This window comes from Galeopterus variegatus, unplaced genomic scaffold, assembly GCF_000696425.1.
Source record: "Galeopterus variegatus unplaced genomic scaffold, G_variegatus-3.0.2 Scaffold16909, whole genome shotgun sequence".
Taxonomy (NCBI): domain Eukaryota; kingdom Metazoa; phylum Chordata; class Mammalia; order Dermoptera; family Cynocephalidae; genus Galeopterus; species Galeopterus variegatus.
The window spans coordinates 861-13,196 of record NW_007743020.1 but is presented as its reverse complement, the minus strand read 5'-3'; the positions used below and the strand labels follow the sequence as shown (position 1 = coordinate 13,196).

General features: G+C 40.5%; 1 protein-coding gene across 1 annotated transcript; it reads left to right on the top strand.

Annotated features, from left to right (window-relative positions):
- Positions 1 to 34: 34 nt before the first annotated feature.
- LOC103582596 (coiled-coil domain-containing protein 6-like) lies at positions 35 to 9,965 on the top strand (the record flags this gene model as incomplete). The annotated part of the gene is made up of 5 exons (XM_008564144.1): positions 35 to 138; positions 1,466 to 1,626; positions 6,021 to 6,177; positions 9,045 to 9,145; positions 9,860 to 9,965. Coding segments are annotated over 5 exons (629 nt in total), but the record flags the coding sequence as incomplete, so codon positions are not given.
- Between the last annotated feature and the right edge of the window lie 2,371 nt (positions 9,966 to 12,336).

The window sequence follows — 12,336 nt, the reverse complement described above, 5'->3', positions numbered from 1 at the left end:
ACCACTCTCAGTAAAACTTTCTTCTCTCCTTTAGTTGAGACGGGAAAAGATTGACCTTGAAAATACATTGGAACAGGAACAAGAAGCACTAGTTAATCGTCTCTGGAAAAGGATGGACAAACTTGAAGCTGAAAAGCGGTTTGTATAGTCTTGCTGTTCAGTACAGGGGGGAGTGTGTGTGTCTGGAGTACTGCTGTGGGCGTGCCTGAGGGATAACAAGGGGACATTTTAATTCCTTGGGTGATACACGTCATTTTAATTTGCCAAAGGAAAAAAATGTTGAATGCCTTTCGAGCTATTCCCGTGCTGGTCACCTCTTTATTCTTTGCTGTCTTAATGTCCTAGTAGAATCTCTTTTCCTTTGAGGTCACAAGGCTGTGACGGAATTAGTCATGGGGCTATTGTTCACCTTTACATTGTCTTCAAGGATGGTTACAGTTTCAACATTTCACCTTACCAAACTGTCTTCCTCAGTTGTTTTCCAAAGTACTTAGAATACACTAGGTACTGTTAATTACTACACATATCTAGAATTTATTTCATTGAGAAGGCTGAGATTTTAATATGTAGAAATATTACTATTTGTTTTAAGACCTACTGTAAAGAAGTACCTGTCCATGTTTAAGGTTAGGATTTCTTGTGTTGAATGTGTGTATGTGGATATGAAATGTCATGCAACAGCAAACATTTCTTCAACCCTTTTATGCAAGTTATTACTAGTCAGTCTTCCTTTGTGGAGTGCAGTTGGAAGTTTTACATATGTTAATGCCAAATTATTGGATTGAACAATATGAAATTGTCATTTTTTAGGTCAAAAACTATTGAATATCAGCATTTTAGATGCTTCAACCTAAAGATAATTGGTGCAGAAGGTGGTACCACCAATTATTAACCCAGTAATTTTGGTTTTGTCTTGTTTTTAACTTTTTGCCTTTGCTATGGCCAGAAGCAAAGGGCCCTCAGTCCAGTTTGCCATGCCCTTGGGATTAGTTTTGTGGGAGGAAATTTTACAAGTTGAGTTTCTTTATGTGACTTCACCCTCCCAGGAGATGCATAAGAGCTTAAATTTCAACAAAAAGTGTTAAGGGAGTGAAATTCCTTTAGTATCTTCATGCCCTAAAACCAGCACGTTGAACATTTTAGTCAGCATATAATTCTGAGTGCCTACTGTATTCCAGGCATAATAATCAGAACCAAATGTTAGAGATTTTTCAGTAATGCTTAATTACCTGTGGTTGTTTAAAAGAATAAAAGGAGATTAGATCCTTCACTTCTGTCCTCTGATCTGAGACAGCAGGTAAGGGTGACCAGAAGTTGTTGAAAAATGGGCAGAGGAGTTAAGCAACCCTGATAATTCTGGCAATTAATGGGAGCTTTCTTTTAAAATAAACCCTCCAGCTAGTAGGTTTTTTGTCTTTTAGAGGCAAACTGATTTTCATTATTGGAATTTTTCTTTTCAATGAAGAATCCTACAGGAGAAATTAGACCAGCCTGTCTCTGCTCCACCATCACCTAGAGATATCTCCATGGAGATCGATTCTCCAGAAAACATGATGCGCCACATCAGGTTTTTAAAGAATGAAGTCGAGCGGCTGAAGAAGCAACTTAGAGCTGCTCAGTTACAGCGTACGTAGCCTCCATTTTCATTGCTTTCCTGTCTCTAGAATTAATACATTTACCAAATGCAGAGTATTACCCATATTTACCATTGAATTAAATTCATCAAATTCATATTGTAATTAAATTCATGTTTTATTTTATTACTGATACATGCTTACATAAATAGACCTATCATCCTGGAATAGATTTTCATTTAAACATTATAGTAGGGGAGGACAGACCACTTAGAATGCTTCTAGAGAATAATTTAAATAAATTCAGGAGGGTCCAATGTCACAGGTAGTATGTTTGATCCTTTCCCCCATGTTCATCTTGAGGATTGTGCTAATAACAAAAATATTGTAGGAGACCTCAATGTGCTTTTGGAATATTAAGGCAGAATTAGAGTGTTTACATTCCTTACTACTAAATTTAGCCTTAGCTGGCATTTGTTCACAGTATTTGAAGAATAAATGCTTTTGAAATTTATACTTAATATTCTAGAAGAGGCTAAAGATGTTGAGTTGGAAATCAAAGGAGCTGGATTTCTGAATGCTTGATTAGGTCCCTGTGTGTTTTCTTGGGTCTCCGCTATTTCTACTTTTTTGGCTGCTCAAATGTATCTTTTTAAATAGATAATACAGTGAAGGGTATGCAGTGAAAAAATAAGTCTCACTTTCACCCCTGGTCCCCAGGCACTGGTTTCCACAAATACACATTTTTATCGTATTCTTCCAGATAGATGTATCTGTGTATATAAAGTTCTTTTATACAAGTAGTAGTACAAGAAGCATACTGTTTTGCACCTTTCTATTTTTACTGACTATGTCCTCCAGTTTTTCCCTTCCCGTACATACAGGGCTGCCTTAGTCCCTTTTTAAAAATCTACATAGTATTATATTGTATGGATAGAACAACTTTAACTAGCCTCATAATGACGGACCCTTCTCGGTTGTTATGCCGCAACTGCAATGAACGTCTTTGTACACATGGCTGATACCTGTGTAAGAACACCTTCAGGATAGATTTTAGGAAGTAGATTTGCTGGATCAAAAAGAATAAGCATTTAAAATTTCAGTGGTTCTTTGTTTTCTTCTCTGAAGTTCATGGCAAGTTCTAGTACAGTGGTGCATCAGGATCATCCCTGGACATTTAAACAGTATAGCGTGTTAGTTTCCTATTTCTGCTCTAACAGATTACCACACACGTGGTGGCTCAAAACAGTACAAATTTATTGTCTTCCAGTTCTGGAGTCTGCAGTCTGAAATGAGACTCACTGGGCTAAAATCAAGGTGTTGGCAGGGCTGCGTTCCTTCTGGAGGCTTTAGGGGAGAATCTGTTTTCTTGCCTATTCTGTCTTCTAGATGCTGCCTGCATTCCCTGGCTCATGACCCCTGGTTAGCAGTGGAATAAGTCCCACCTCTGCTTCTGTCGTCACATCTCCCTTTATAAGGACCTTTGCAATTATGTTGGGTCCACCTTGATAACCCAGGATTACCTTCCCATCTCCAGGTCTTTAACTTAATCACATCTGCGAAGTCCCTTTTGTCATGAAAGGTAGTAGCATTTATAGGTTCTAGAGTTTACATGTGGACATCTCTAGGGGACCATTGTTCTATCTAACACCACCATATACAGGTCTCTGGGTTTACTCTACAGGTAGAACCTGGTCCACTGAATTAAAAAAAAAAAAAAAGTAATTCTGACATGTACCTCAGGTTGATAACTACGACATATATTCCATGAAAACAAATGAAATAAATCAAATCAAGGAGTTCTCAAATATTAGTTATTTTAAGATGTGTTTCAGTTTTTGTTGTATTGGGTAGACAAATATCTTTTAGCACCTTTCTGAACTCTTTCTGGTGCTGTCAGTTTGCCTTTTTCTTCTCCACTTACACTTGCTATGTTGTGCTTCAAGCAAAATTTTTAGAAGAATTTGGGAAGAGTTTTTTATTTTTACTACTTGCACTGTAGCGCACCATTTGGTCTTTGAGGAGACCGCAGTTACCAACAAGGCATCTGTAAGTGCTATTTTGATTTTGCGAGGACAGAGAAAGCTGAGCTGAAGAAGGGGCAGGTGGCACTGGGCTGCCTGTAGTTGGTTTGGATTGGGCTTAGAGGAAGAGTTAGTGACTTCTCCTCGTCCATCTGCCTCATCCTCCTGGGGTCAGATGACCCTCATCTCCTTTGGATGCCGCAGGCCTCATCTGAGCTTAAACCTCTCTCTCTATAGTTCTCAAATCTGGTTGAACATTGGAATCCCTTGGGAAGCTTTTTAATGTACCAGTAGCCAGGCCTCATCTTCAGGGATTCTGATTTAATTGGTTGGGGTAGGACCTGGGCATCAGTGTTTTCTAACCATAAACTTGAAAGGGAATGCAAAATGTAACAGGCCACCTTTGGATTATTTGAGTCTGTCTGGAAGTCATCTCGGTTGCCACTATCTTTGACTAACTATTGGGAAATGGCTGGAGTTGGGGGAAATAGAGCTGTGGGCCTGAAGTACTAGGGAGCTCTGTGTGAGAGAAGGAAGGAGGATGACTCACGGGAGGAAGTCCAGTCAGGTGTGGCGGTAGGTGTGCCAGCAGAGGGCACCTGAGGAATGCCGGGGTGCCAGCCATCTGTGCCTGGGTCTCTGACACCCAGAGGTGTTGGATCCAGTGTCTTCTCTGAACCTCTGGCTTCTGGGTTAATTGCTGCATTGTCAGGAAGTCTTCAGCCATCACTTCAGGTGACAATCTCATCTGTAGATTATCGTTTAAGGATCCTCGTGTGGATTCCCCAGGTGGTAAGGATTGCTATTTTCTTTGAAAGACCATGTTTTCTCTTAAATTATTGTTCTTGGGGCCTCATGAATCTTCAATTCTGTGAAGCTTTCCCATTTATGGAAAAGAAAGTCAACTTGCTCGGACAGTCATCTTTCTATTTCAGAAAACAGTAAATACTCCAAGGGGCCAATCAAGTGCTTCCTGTAGAGCTAAGTGAAAAATTCTGCATGCTTGCATATTTGGGCTGAAATAACAAATCATTTATATTAAAAGTGCACTTTGTAAATGTTTTCCCAGCATGCCTTCAACTAAAGAGATTTTTGCATCTGGATTAGACAGCGGGGTTTCTGGCTATATTGAAAACAAATGAGAGATTTAGTGTTTTGTGCACATAATAGTGTTTAATAATTTTGGTATTTTTATTTGAATTTCTAAAATAAGGATTTTCAAGAGCTTTTATATATTCTGTAATGATGCTGTTTTGGAAATCATTGAATACCTATCATCAAATGTCATTATTTGCTGAAATGCCAGGCCTTCATCGAGTTGCTAAAGACTGAAACTAATTTTCCATGCTTTGGGAGTTGAAGTAGGGTCAGTTCTTGGGAGAGAAGTGCTCAATGTGGCATTCAGCTCTTTCCATCTTTCTTAAATTTGGGCTGGGCCAATAATATGGAGCAGCACACAATAGGAAACACTCAGACATGTTCATGGCCACTCTGAATTTGTAGCTATTTCTCAGAAACGAGAAGTATATGAAGATTTTACTTTTCCCAAGTTCATTGATTGGGGCAAGGAAAAGGAAGGAAGCAAACACTGAGTTTTATATTAGGGTTATTTTTGTTACTTGGTAACAACAGATTCCATCTGAGATAAAGCAGAAAGGGAGGGGTATGGGACAGGAGGTGGGGGAGACATGTTTTGCCTTTTTTTGGAAGAGTGCTGGAGTGTGCCACAGAATCCTGAAAAGAATTATCTCAGAAGGGTAGGGGTTGGGATTAGCAGAAGGAGATTGTGGAGCTCCGTGAAGATGTCAGCTCCCATTTCAGATTCCTGGGGGAGAGAATCTAAGCAGCTCAGCCTGGGTGCAGCGTGTAGCCCTGAGGTGAGGTGTTAGAGCTAACTGTTACCATGTGTGTTCTTCTAGTACCCTGTTCTCGGTGTGCCTCTGCTGCCATGCACGGTGGGTGTGCTCACAAGTGTCACAAGCTCCCATGCAGGACTCTCTCTGCGCCTGGAGTTGGGAGGCAGCTGAATTGGTGCTTCGAGGGGAGCCCGTGGGCGGAGTCTATCTCCCTGACCCCTTCCTCCCAACAGCTCTGGCAGCCGCCACCTCGGACTCAGCTACAGTTGCTCTGTTTCCTCTTCCACTTACAGCACTTGAGAACGCAGGAGAGTGGGAGTGAAGATTAAGAACCTCCTGGCACTGTCTTTTATATATTTTTTCTAAATGCAAATCATTGTTAAACTTTGATGTTTGGGATAAACTTTGAGTCCCGACCTCATCTGTGTGTGAGAGCGAGAAAGACTGTCTCGCAACAGGTCCCTCTGTCAGTGGCACAGGGGCTGACCTGACCTGAAGCCTCCTTTTGTAAGATTTGGGTTTGATCATGCAAAATGTGGTTTAATTTGAGAACTCTGGCTTTTCAGATTCAGAGAAAATGGCACAGTACCTGGAGGAGGAACGTCACATGAGGGAAGAGAACTTGAGGCTGCAGAGGAAGCTTCAGAGAGAGATGGAGAGAAGAGAAGCCCTCTGTCGCCAGCTCTCAGAGAGCGAGTCCAGCCTAGAGATGGATGACGAGAGGTGGGTGCATGGCCTTCCTACGAGTCTTGTAAAACAAAAAAGAGGGGAAAAGCCTCCACGAGACCTCTCTTTGCATCCTGTTAGATGTGGAAAGGAGATGGCTTAAACATGTACTTATTGTGATGATGGGTTACCACCACATTGTAGGAGATGCTAAGAATGGGATAAGTGAAGAGGATTGAATGTTTTCCTTAAACACAAAAGAAGAAAACAAAATGCCTCTCTAAGATTATTTTGGGGTGGGGCAGGGCTGGCCAGTTAGCTCAGTTGGTTAGAATGCAGTGTTATAACTTGAAGGTTGAGAGTTCAGATCTACCTACTGGCTGGCCGCCAAAAATAGATCCATAAAAATAAATAAATTTGGTAGGGAGAGATATGGAGGGCAGAGGGTTATATGTAGATAGGCGGCAGAGTTTGCATTTTTATTGGATTAGTTTACGCCTGTGTTATATCCATTTAAAGCCCGGGAGTGTCTGAATTCCTATGCAGTCTACATATAGCAAGCTGTAGCGCAGCTTGAGGACACAAATGCAGGCATGGGTTGAAAGAACCAGCAGGAGACAGGTGGAGGTTATTGATATCCCATGGACTTGCCTTGACACACTTGATAACTTTTGAACCTTTTTGCAGCTGCTTTTTAAAAATCAGACTAGCATTGCATTCATCTGTTCAAGCCTAAGCACTGAACTCCCTCACTGCCCCCCTATGAATGGGCTGAAATAAGAGTCATCCTTTGGTTAACCAGAGGAAATGCTCTCAGCATTTGTCTCTCATCCAGATGCCCCTTCCTCTCCTTCCTCCTCTGAACTTGGAAATAAGGTGGTGGTTAAGATAAGCAACACAAATATAAATCTAAAAAATTGTATTAATCAGCAGAGAAACCCAGCAGTTAGGGAATTAGCCTTTCTCTGAACCAGATCATTTCTGTAGAAAAATTCCCCCTTCTGGGTCAGGGATGCCCTTGCCTTACGTGGGCCATATTTCAGTGTGAGAGGTGAGACTGCACATCCTCAGGGGACCCTCCAACAGTGCTGGTCAGCCAGTGTCTGAGAGCAGGGTCTGCTAATGGCTATGACAAATAGTGCTGTCTGTTGATGCCAGAACATATTGTCTGAAAACACATAGGCAATAATTAGCACTTCAGCACTATGTGGAATAGATCCAGAGGGCTAACAAAGCTTTTGACCAATTTGCTATGGACAGTGGTATTATCATTTCAAGAAAAATGTTAGATTTTCTATAATAAAAGTCTATATTTTTATAAAGAGAAAAATTTATAAAAATAGAATAAGTTATCCTATTTAAAATATCTATGTGTATGCTACCTCATTTAAAAAGAATAACGATATCTTTTCTCAGGTTTGTATTATAAAACTACCATTCTTAATTCTAAATTTCACTGATCTATTTCTGATAGTTTCTTATTCTGTCTAAACTCCTTATCCTCTGAGAACTAAAAATGTCAACTAGAATACTAAATAGCTTATTAACTACATTATTAACTTTAAGAGACAGAGCAGAGCATGTGTTAACATATGTAGCACCCTGTATCCAATTTTGAATGAGACACACTGTAAGGGACACTTTCTTCTGACTACAATGACTTCAGGCTTCCAGATAAATAACTTTTTTTCCAGTACTGGTATGCACTCCAAAAGGTTTGCCTTACCTTTTATAGGTCAGATTATCCCAGATAGAGTACAGCTGCCCAGTAAATATTTCTTTCCCTACTAGGAAAGATGATGACATATTTGGGAGAAAGAAAATAGTCTGACACTTAGGACCACGAGGCAGTACTAGTTGCCTCGCTGGATGTAGAATACAAGGAAAAGTCCAACCTCGTGCCACTATGGTGGGCTGCTCCAAAGAGGATAGGAAGAATCGATAGCATATATTTAGTTGAGATACATGTCAAATTAGGGAGCCTGGTTTTGTTCAAGTCAAACAAACCTGCTTAGAAATGGCTGAGTTAGAGTTTAAACGTGAACTAGTTGAGTGCCAGGGCTGAGATACAGGTGTATGCCTGTGTGGCCGCAAGGCCTGCGAAGGATGGTTTATCAGGAATTCTCTCAAGCAGAAATTTCTCCTCGTCAGCACTCTGTGCTTGGTTCACAAAATGAAAGCTGATGTTGCTGATGATCATGCTTCAGAATTCTCAGGTCTAATGTGACTTCTGAGTCCAGGAAGAAGTCAGACTTGGCACAGTGTGGCTAAGCGTGATCTGACATAGGTGCTCAGTAGTTGTGTATTTTATTACGTTCTAACGTGTGGCTGCTTGTTAGGCAAGGCTCACCTTGTAAACTATTGATGTTCAGTTTGTGGGAGTACATATATTTAAGCTTTAATTTGATGACATAAATCTCAGAGGGCTTGCTTGGTTTTGAGTTTCAAATAACAGTGTGAATGTAACCATTAAAAAGTGGACGACTTTGTAATTCTTGGGACAGTGGAATTTCTGTACAGCTGTTGTGTGACAGAGAAAAGGCTGGTCCTCTGTGTTGTATGGCTAAGCTCTGTCACCAGGCCTCCAGCCTGAGCTAAAACAACCTGCATTTTTTTTTTTTTCCTTTTTGTCTTTTTTACTGACCGGTAACGGGATCGCAACCCTCTCCAGTGCGCCACCGGGCCGGCCCAACAACCTGGATTTTTTAACCTGTGCTTTGGGGGGAGTGAGGTTTGCCAGACGGTGAAGCAGTGTGACCTGGTGAACCATTTTATAAATATCTTTTAGCTATAGCATCACTCTCTAGGCATTTGGGATTTTGACCTCAAGATGGGAACCCCAAATATTTTCTCATAGGAAAAAAACTCTCTTAAGAACTATTTAAATGCAGGTGGTTTGATCATTTTCCCCTCTCTCCTCTTAGGTATTTCAATGAAATGTCTGCACAAGGACTAAGACCTCGCACTGTGTCCAGCCCAATCCCTTACACACCTTCTCCGAGTTCAAGCAGGCCTATATCACCCGGTGAGTACCTGTCTTCCGCTACTACAGTGACTGATTTCTGGTACATTTAATAGGCAGTCCTGATGGGGTTCCCTTCGAGCATATAAAAATCTTGTAAACAGATAATTGTCATGTGTTTTTAAAAACATCAAAAACAAATCACTATCAAAACTAAGAGTTTTAGCTTGAAAATTTGAAGCATAAATGCCATAGTGCCAGTTGATGTTTCTCATCATTTCTTTTTTTAATCTAAAAGGAATTTGACCCCAAACACCTTTTTGTCTGTGACTATGATTTTATGTGGCAATGGATGAACAAAAACCTTGGCTAGCTTTCCCAGGTGCATCGTAGCGCATCTTATATGGGTCCTTTTAGTCTATTCCACGTGCATTATCTCATTTTTATTCTCAGGATAATTAATGTAGGCATCACTTTGCTTGTGTTAAAATGAAGGAAACAGCGATGAAAAGGTTCACTACTGGTCACACTGTCTGGAAGTGGCAAGGCAGGGAGTACCTGTGTCCGAAGCCAGAGTTCCTTCTTGCCTGAGTTCTTTCTAGCCTGAGCTGCCTCCTCACATTTCCTAATGATTCCTGAGCAGTCCTTGGCCCCAGAAGGCAGGCCGTACAAGAAAGAAAGAATTTCTGTCTGGCGGTCTGCTTCTAGCTTTCTCTTGGAAGCCTTTGCCTCAAAGGCAGACTTGTCTTCATCTGAGCCCAAAAACTCTCTCCCCAGGGTGTCTGGCTCAGTGCCAGCTCTGTGGGGAGCTCCCGGGCCAGGAGGGCAAGTCAGTGATCCAGCAAAGGAGGGAGACGGAGCAGAGGAAGGGGGGGAAGAAAAGGTAGCGGGCTGCAGGATTGTGTCTTGTGACTGCAAAGTGAGACCAATTTTCTTGTGCTTGCTAGTAAGCAGATTTTAAACAGAGCTGGGGAAAATAATGTGTGGGGGTGGGGAAGGGAACGCAGGAGGAGTTTCACAGTAGAATAGAGTGAGGTGACTACCTCGAAGGGTAGCAGCACAGAGGTTCTGTTGTAAAGCAAAACAGCTTTGCGTTAGGGTGTCAGCATCTTATTTGGTCTGTTATCCTGCCCGTAAGGCCAATGTAGGGGAAGTGGTGCTGTCATGTGGGTTGCCATAGATAAGTGTGAGATAGAAATGGCTTGGTTTTATGAGTTTAGGATCAAGCCCAGCACACTGTGCTGCTGTAACTTTTTTTTTTTTTTTTTAAAGAGAAAAATCAAAAGATAGAAAGTCCAATAGAAAGAGTGGCAGCTTTTGTGTACTTCATGCCGCCTTGCTCTCTGGCGTCAGGCGTGGGTAAAGAGGGGTGACCCCAGGCCAAAAGGACCTTCTATCATGGATCAGTGGCACAATCATCACCCCTTGTTCTTGCCTAGAGGATGTTCCTGAGTGTTTCTCCTACTCTTTGGTGGCCTTAAGTCTCTCTCCAAAAGCTTCTCTTCCTAGCTCCCTTTCAGTTTTCCCAAAATAGCACTTGGGTTTTATTATCATGATAAAGGTCTTTTTTTGCCTTCTCATTTATTGATGTAAAAGGAAGAAGCAAGATGATGGGTTATTTTGTAGTCAATGGTGATGTTGATTAATATTAGATATAGTTTAATATCCTGTTTATTTAAACCTAAAGAAATATTTAGAGGTGTGTGATTTTGAATAGATTAAAACTAGTGTTGCAGTCACTGAAAAAAGAAAAACAGATGGCAGACCTTGGTTGGGAATGTTACTTCCATTATAATAAGTATTCTGCAGAAAAATCTTATTCCATTTACATGATTTTGACTCTGACTGCACCTTGTTCCTGCAGTGGGACCTACTTCAAGTGTGGGGTTTTCCCTTAAACTATGTAATAATAACACCTAGATTTTTTTTTCCTTTCAGCTAGCCTATGTGAGAATATTTTAATTTTAAGTTCTATAATGTCATCAAAGTAGACTTTATCTACTATTTGGCAGCAGAATTACTCCCTCCTAGTCTAGTACGTTGCAATGCTATACGTAGTAGATCAACATAGTCTAAATGTTCCAGTTTTCTTCTCACTTTAGTTTTTATTAGAAGAATTTGTTTTTCAGTATTAAGAATATCTATCACTTCCTTGCAGAAATAGGTTGTTTGTATAGTTTTTATTTCCATTTTAAATATTTTGGTTCTTCCTCTTCCTTTCCCATTTTTGGTTAACATTGGAAATCTTATATTTTCACCAACTTGTCAAAATATTTTGCATCCTATGTCACTATTTGCTTGAAAGATACATATCCTAGAACTTATGAAAGTTCCTCTTCATGATTATATATGGGCTTATATATGTGAATTATATATAGGAACAGTGTTACTCTTCAACAATTATTTTTTAGGTTGTTCATTATTTTATGCAGCCTAAAAAAAGGACATTCCCAATTAGCATGTAATTGCTGTATTTAAATCAGGGATGAACAATAATGAGATCTAAAAGGGTCTGTACGCCAGTAAATAAAAGTAGATAAAATAATAATAATAAAAATAGGTTTGCACACCAATACCAATGAGTATACACTCGGCACCCAGATCTTGGTTTCTAATTCCATTCTCCAGTGGAAAGAACTAGGACTATTTGGAGAAATGGAAGTTTTAGGGCTGGGACATCTTATAGTACAAGAAAGTAAGGAAGTGCTCAACAACCACAATGATGGGGATATGTCAGAGGGATACAGGAGCTCCCAGACACCAAAAATGGAACAATTTGAGTGCTAAATATTATAATATTAGATTATAATCCAAGCATAAAACAAGTTTACTTAGTCCATACTGACAGAAATAAATGAATAAAAAAACAGGGAAGAAGAGACAAATCTGCTACAGAGAATTCCAAGTGACATATGTAAATACTCCCTCCTCAAGGAGGTGGATATAACTCTGTACTCCTTAAGTGTGGGCTCTGCGATTATAATATTTAGAGGTAAAGTATAGGAGGAAAACCTGGCAAAGGAGACCAGGAAGTTGCTACTAGAAAAGTGGAAAGCACATTGGTATATGATGTCACTGAAGTCAAGACAAAGTGTCTCAACAAGAAGGGAGTGGTCAGCTGTGTCAGCTGTAAGGTAAAGTAAAATGAGAAGTGGAGATCAGCAGCTGCATCTGGCAACGTGGAACTCACTGCAGCCCTTATCTGGAGAGGTTTGATGGAGTGGCAAGGACAGAAGCCAGCCAGGTCAGGGGAG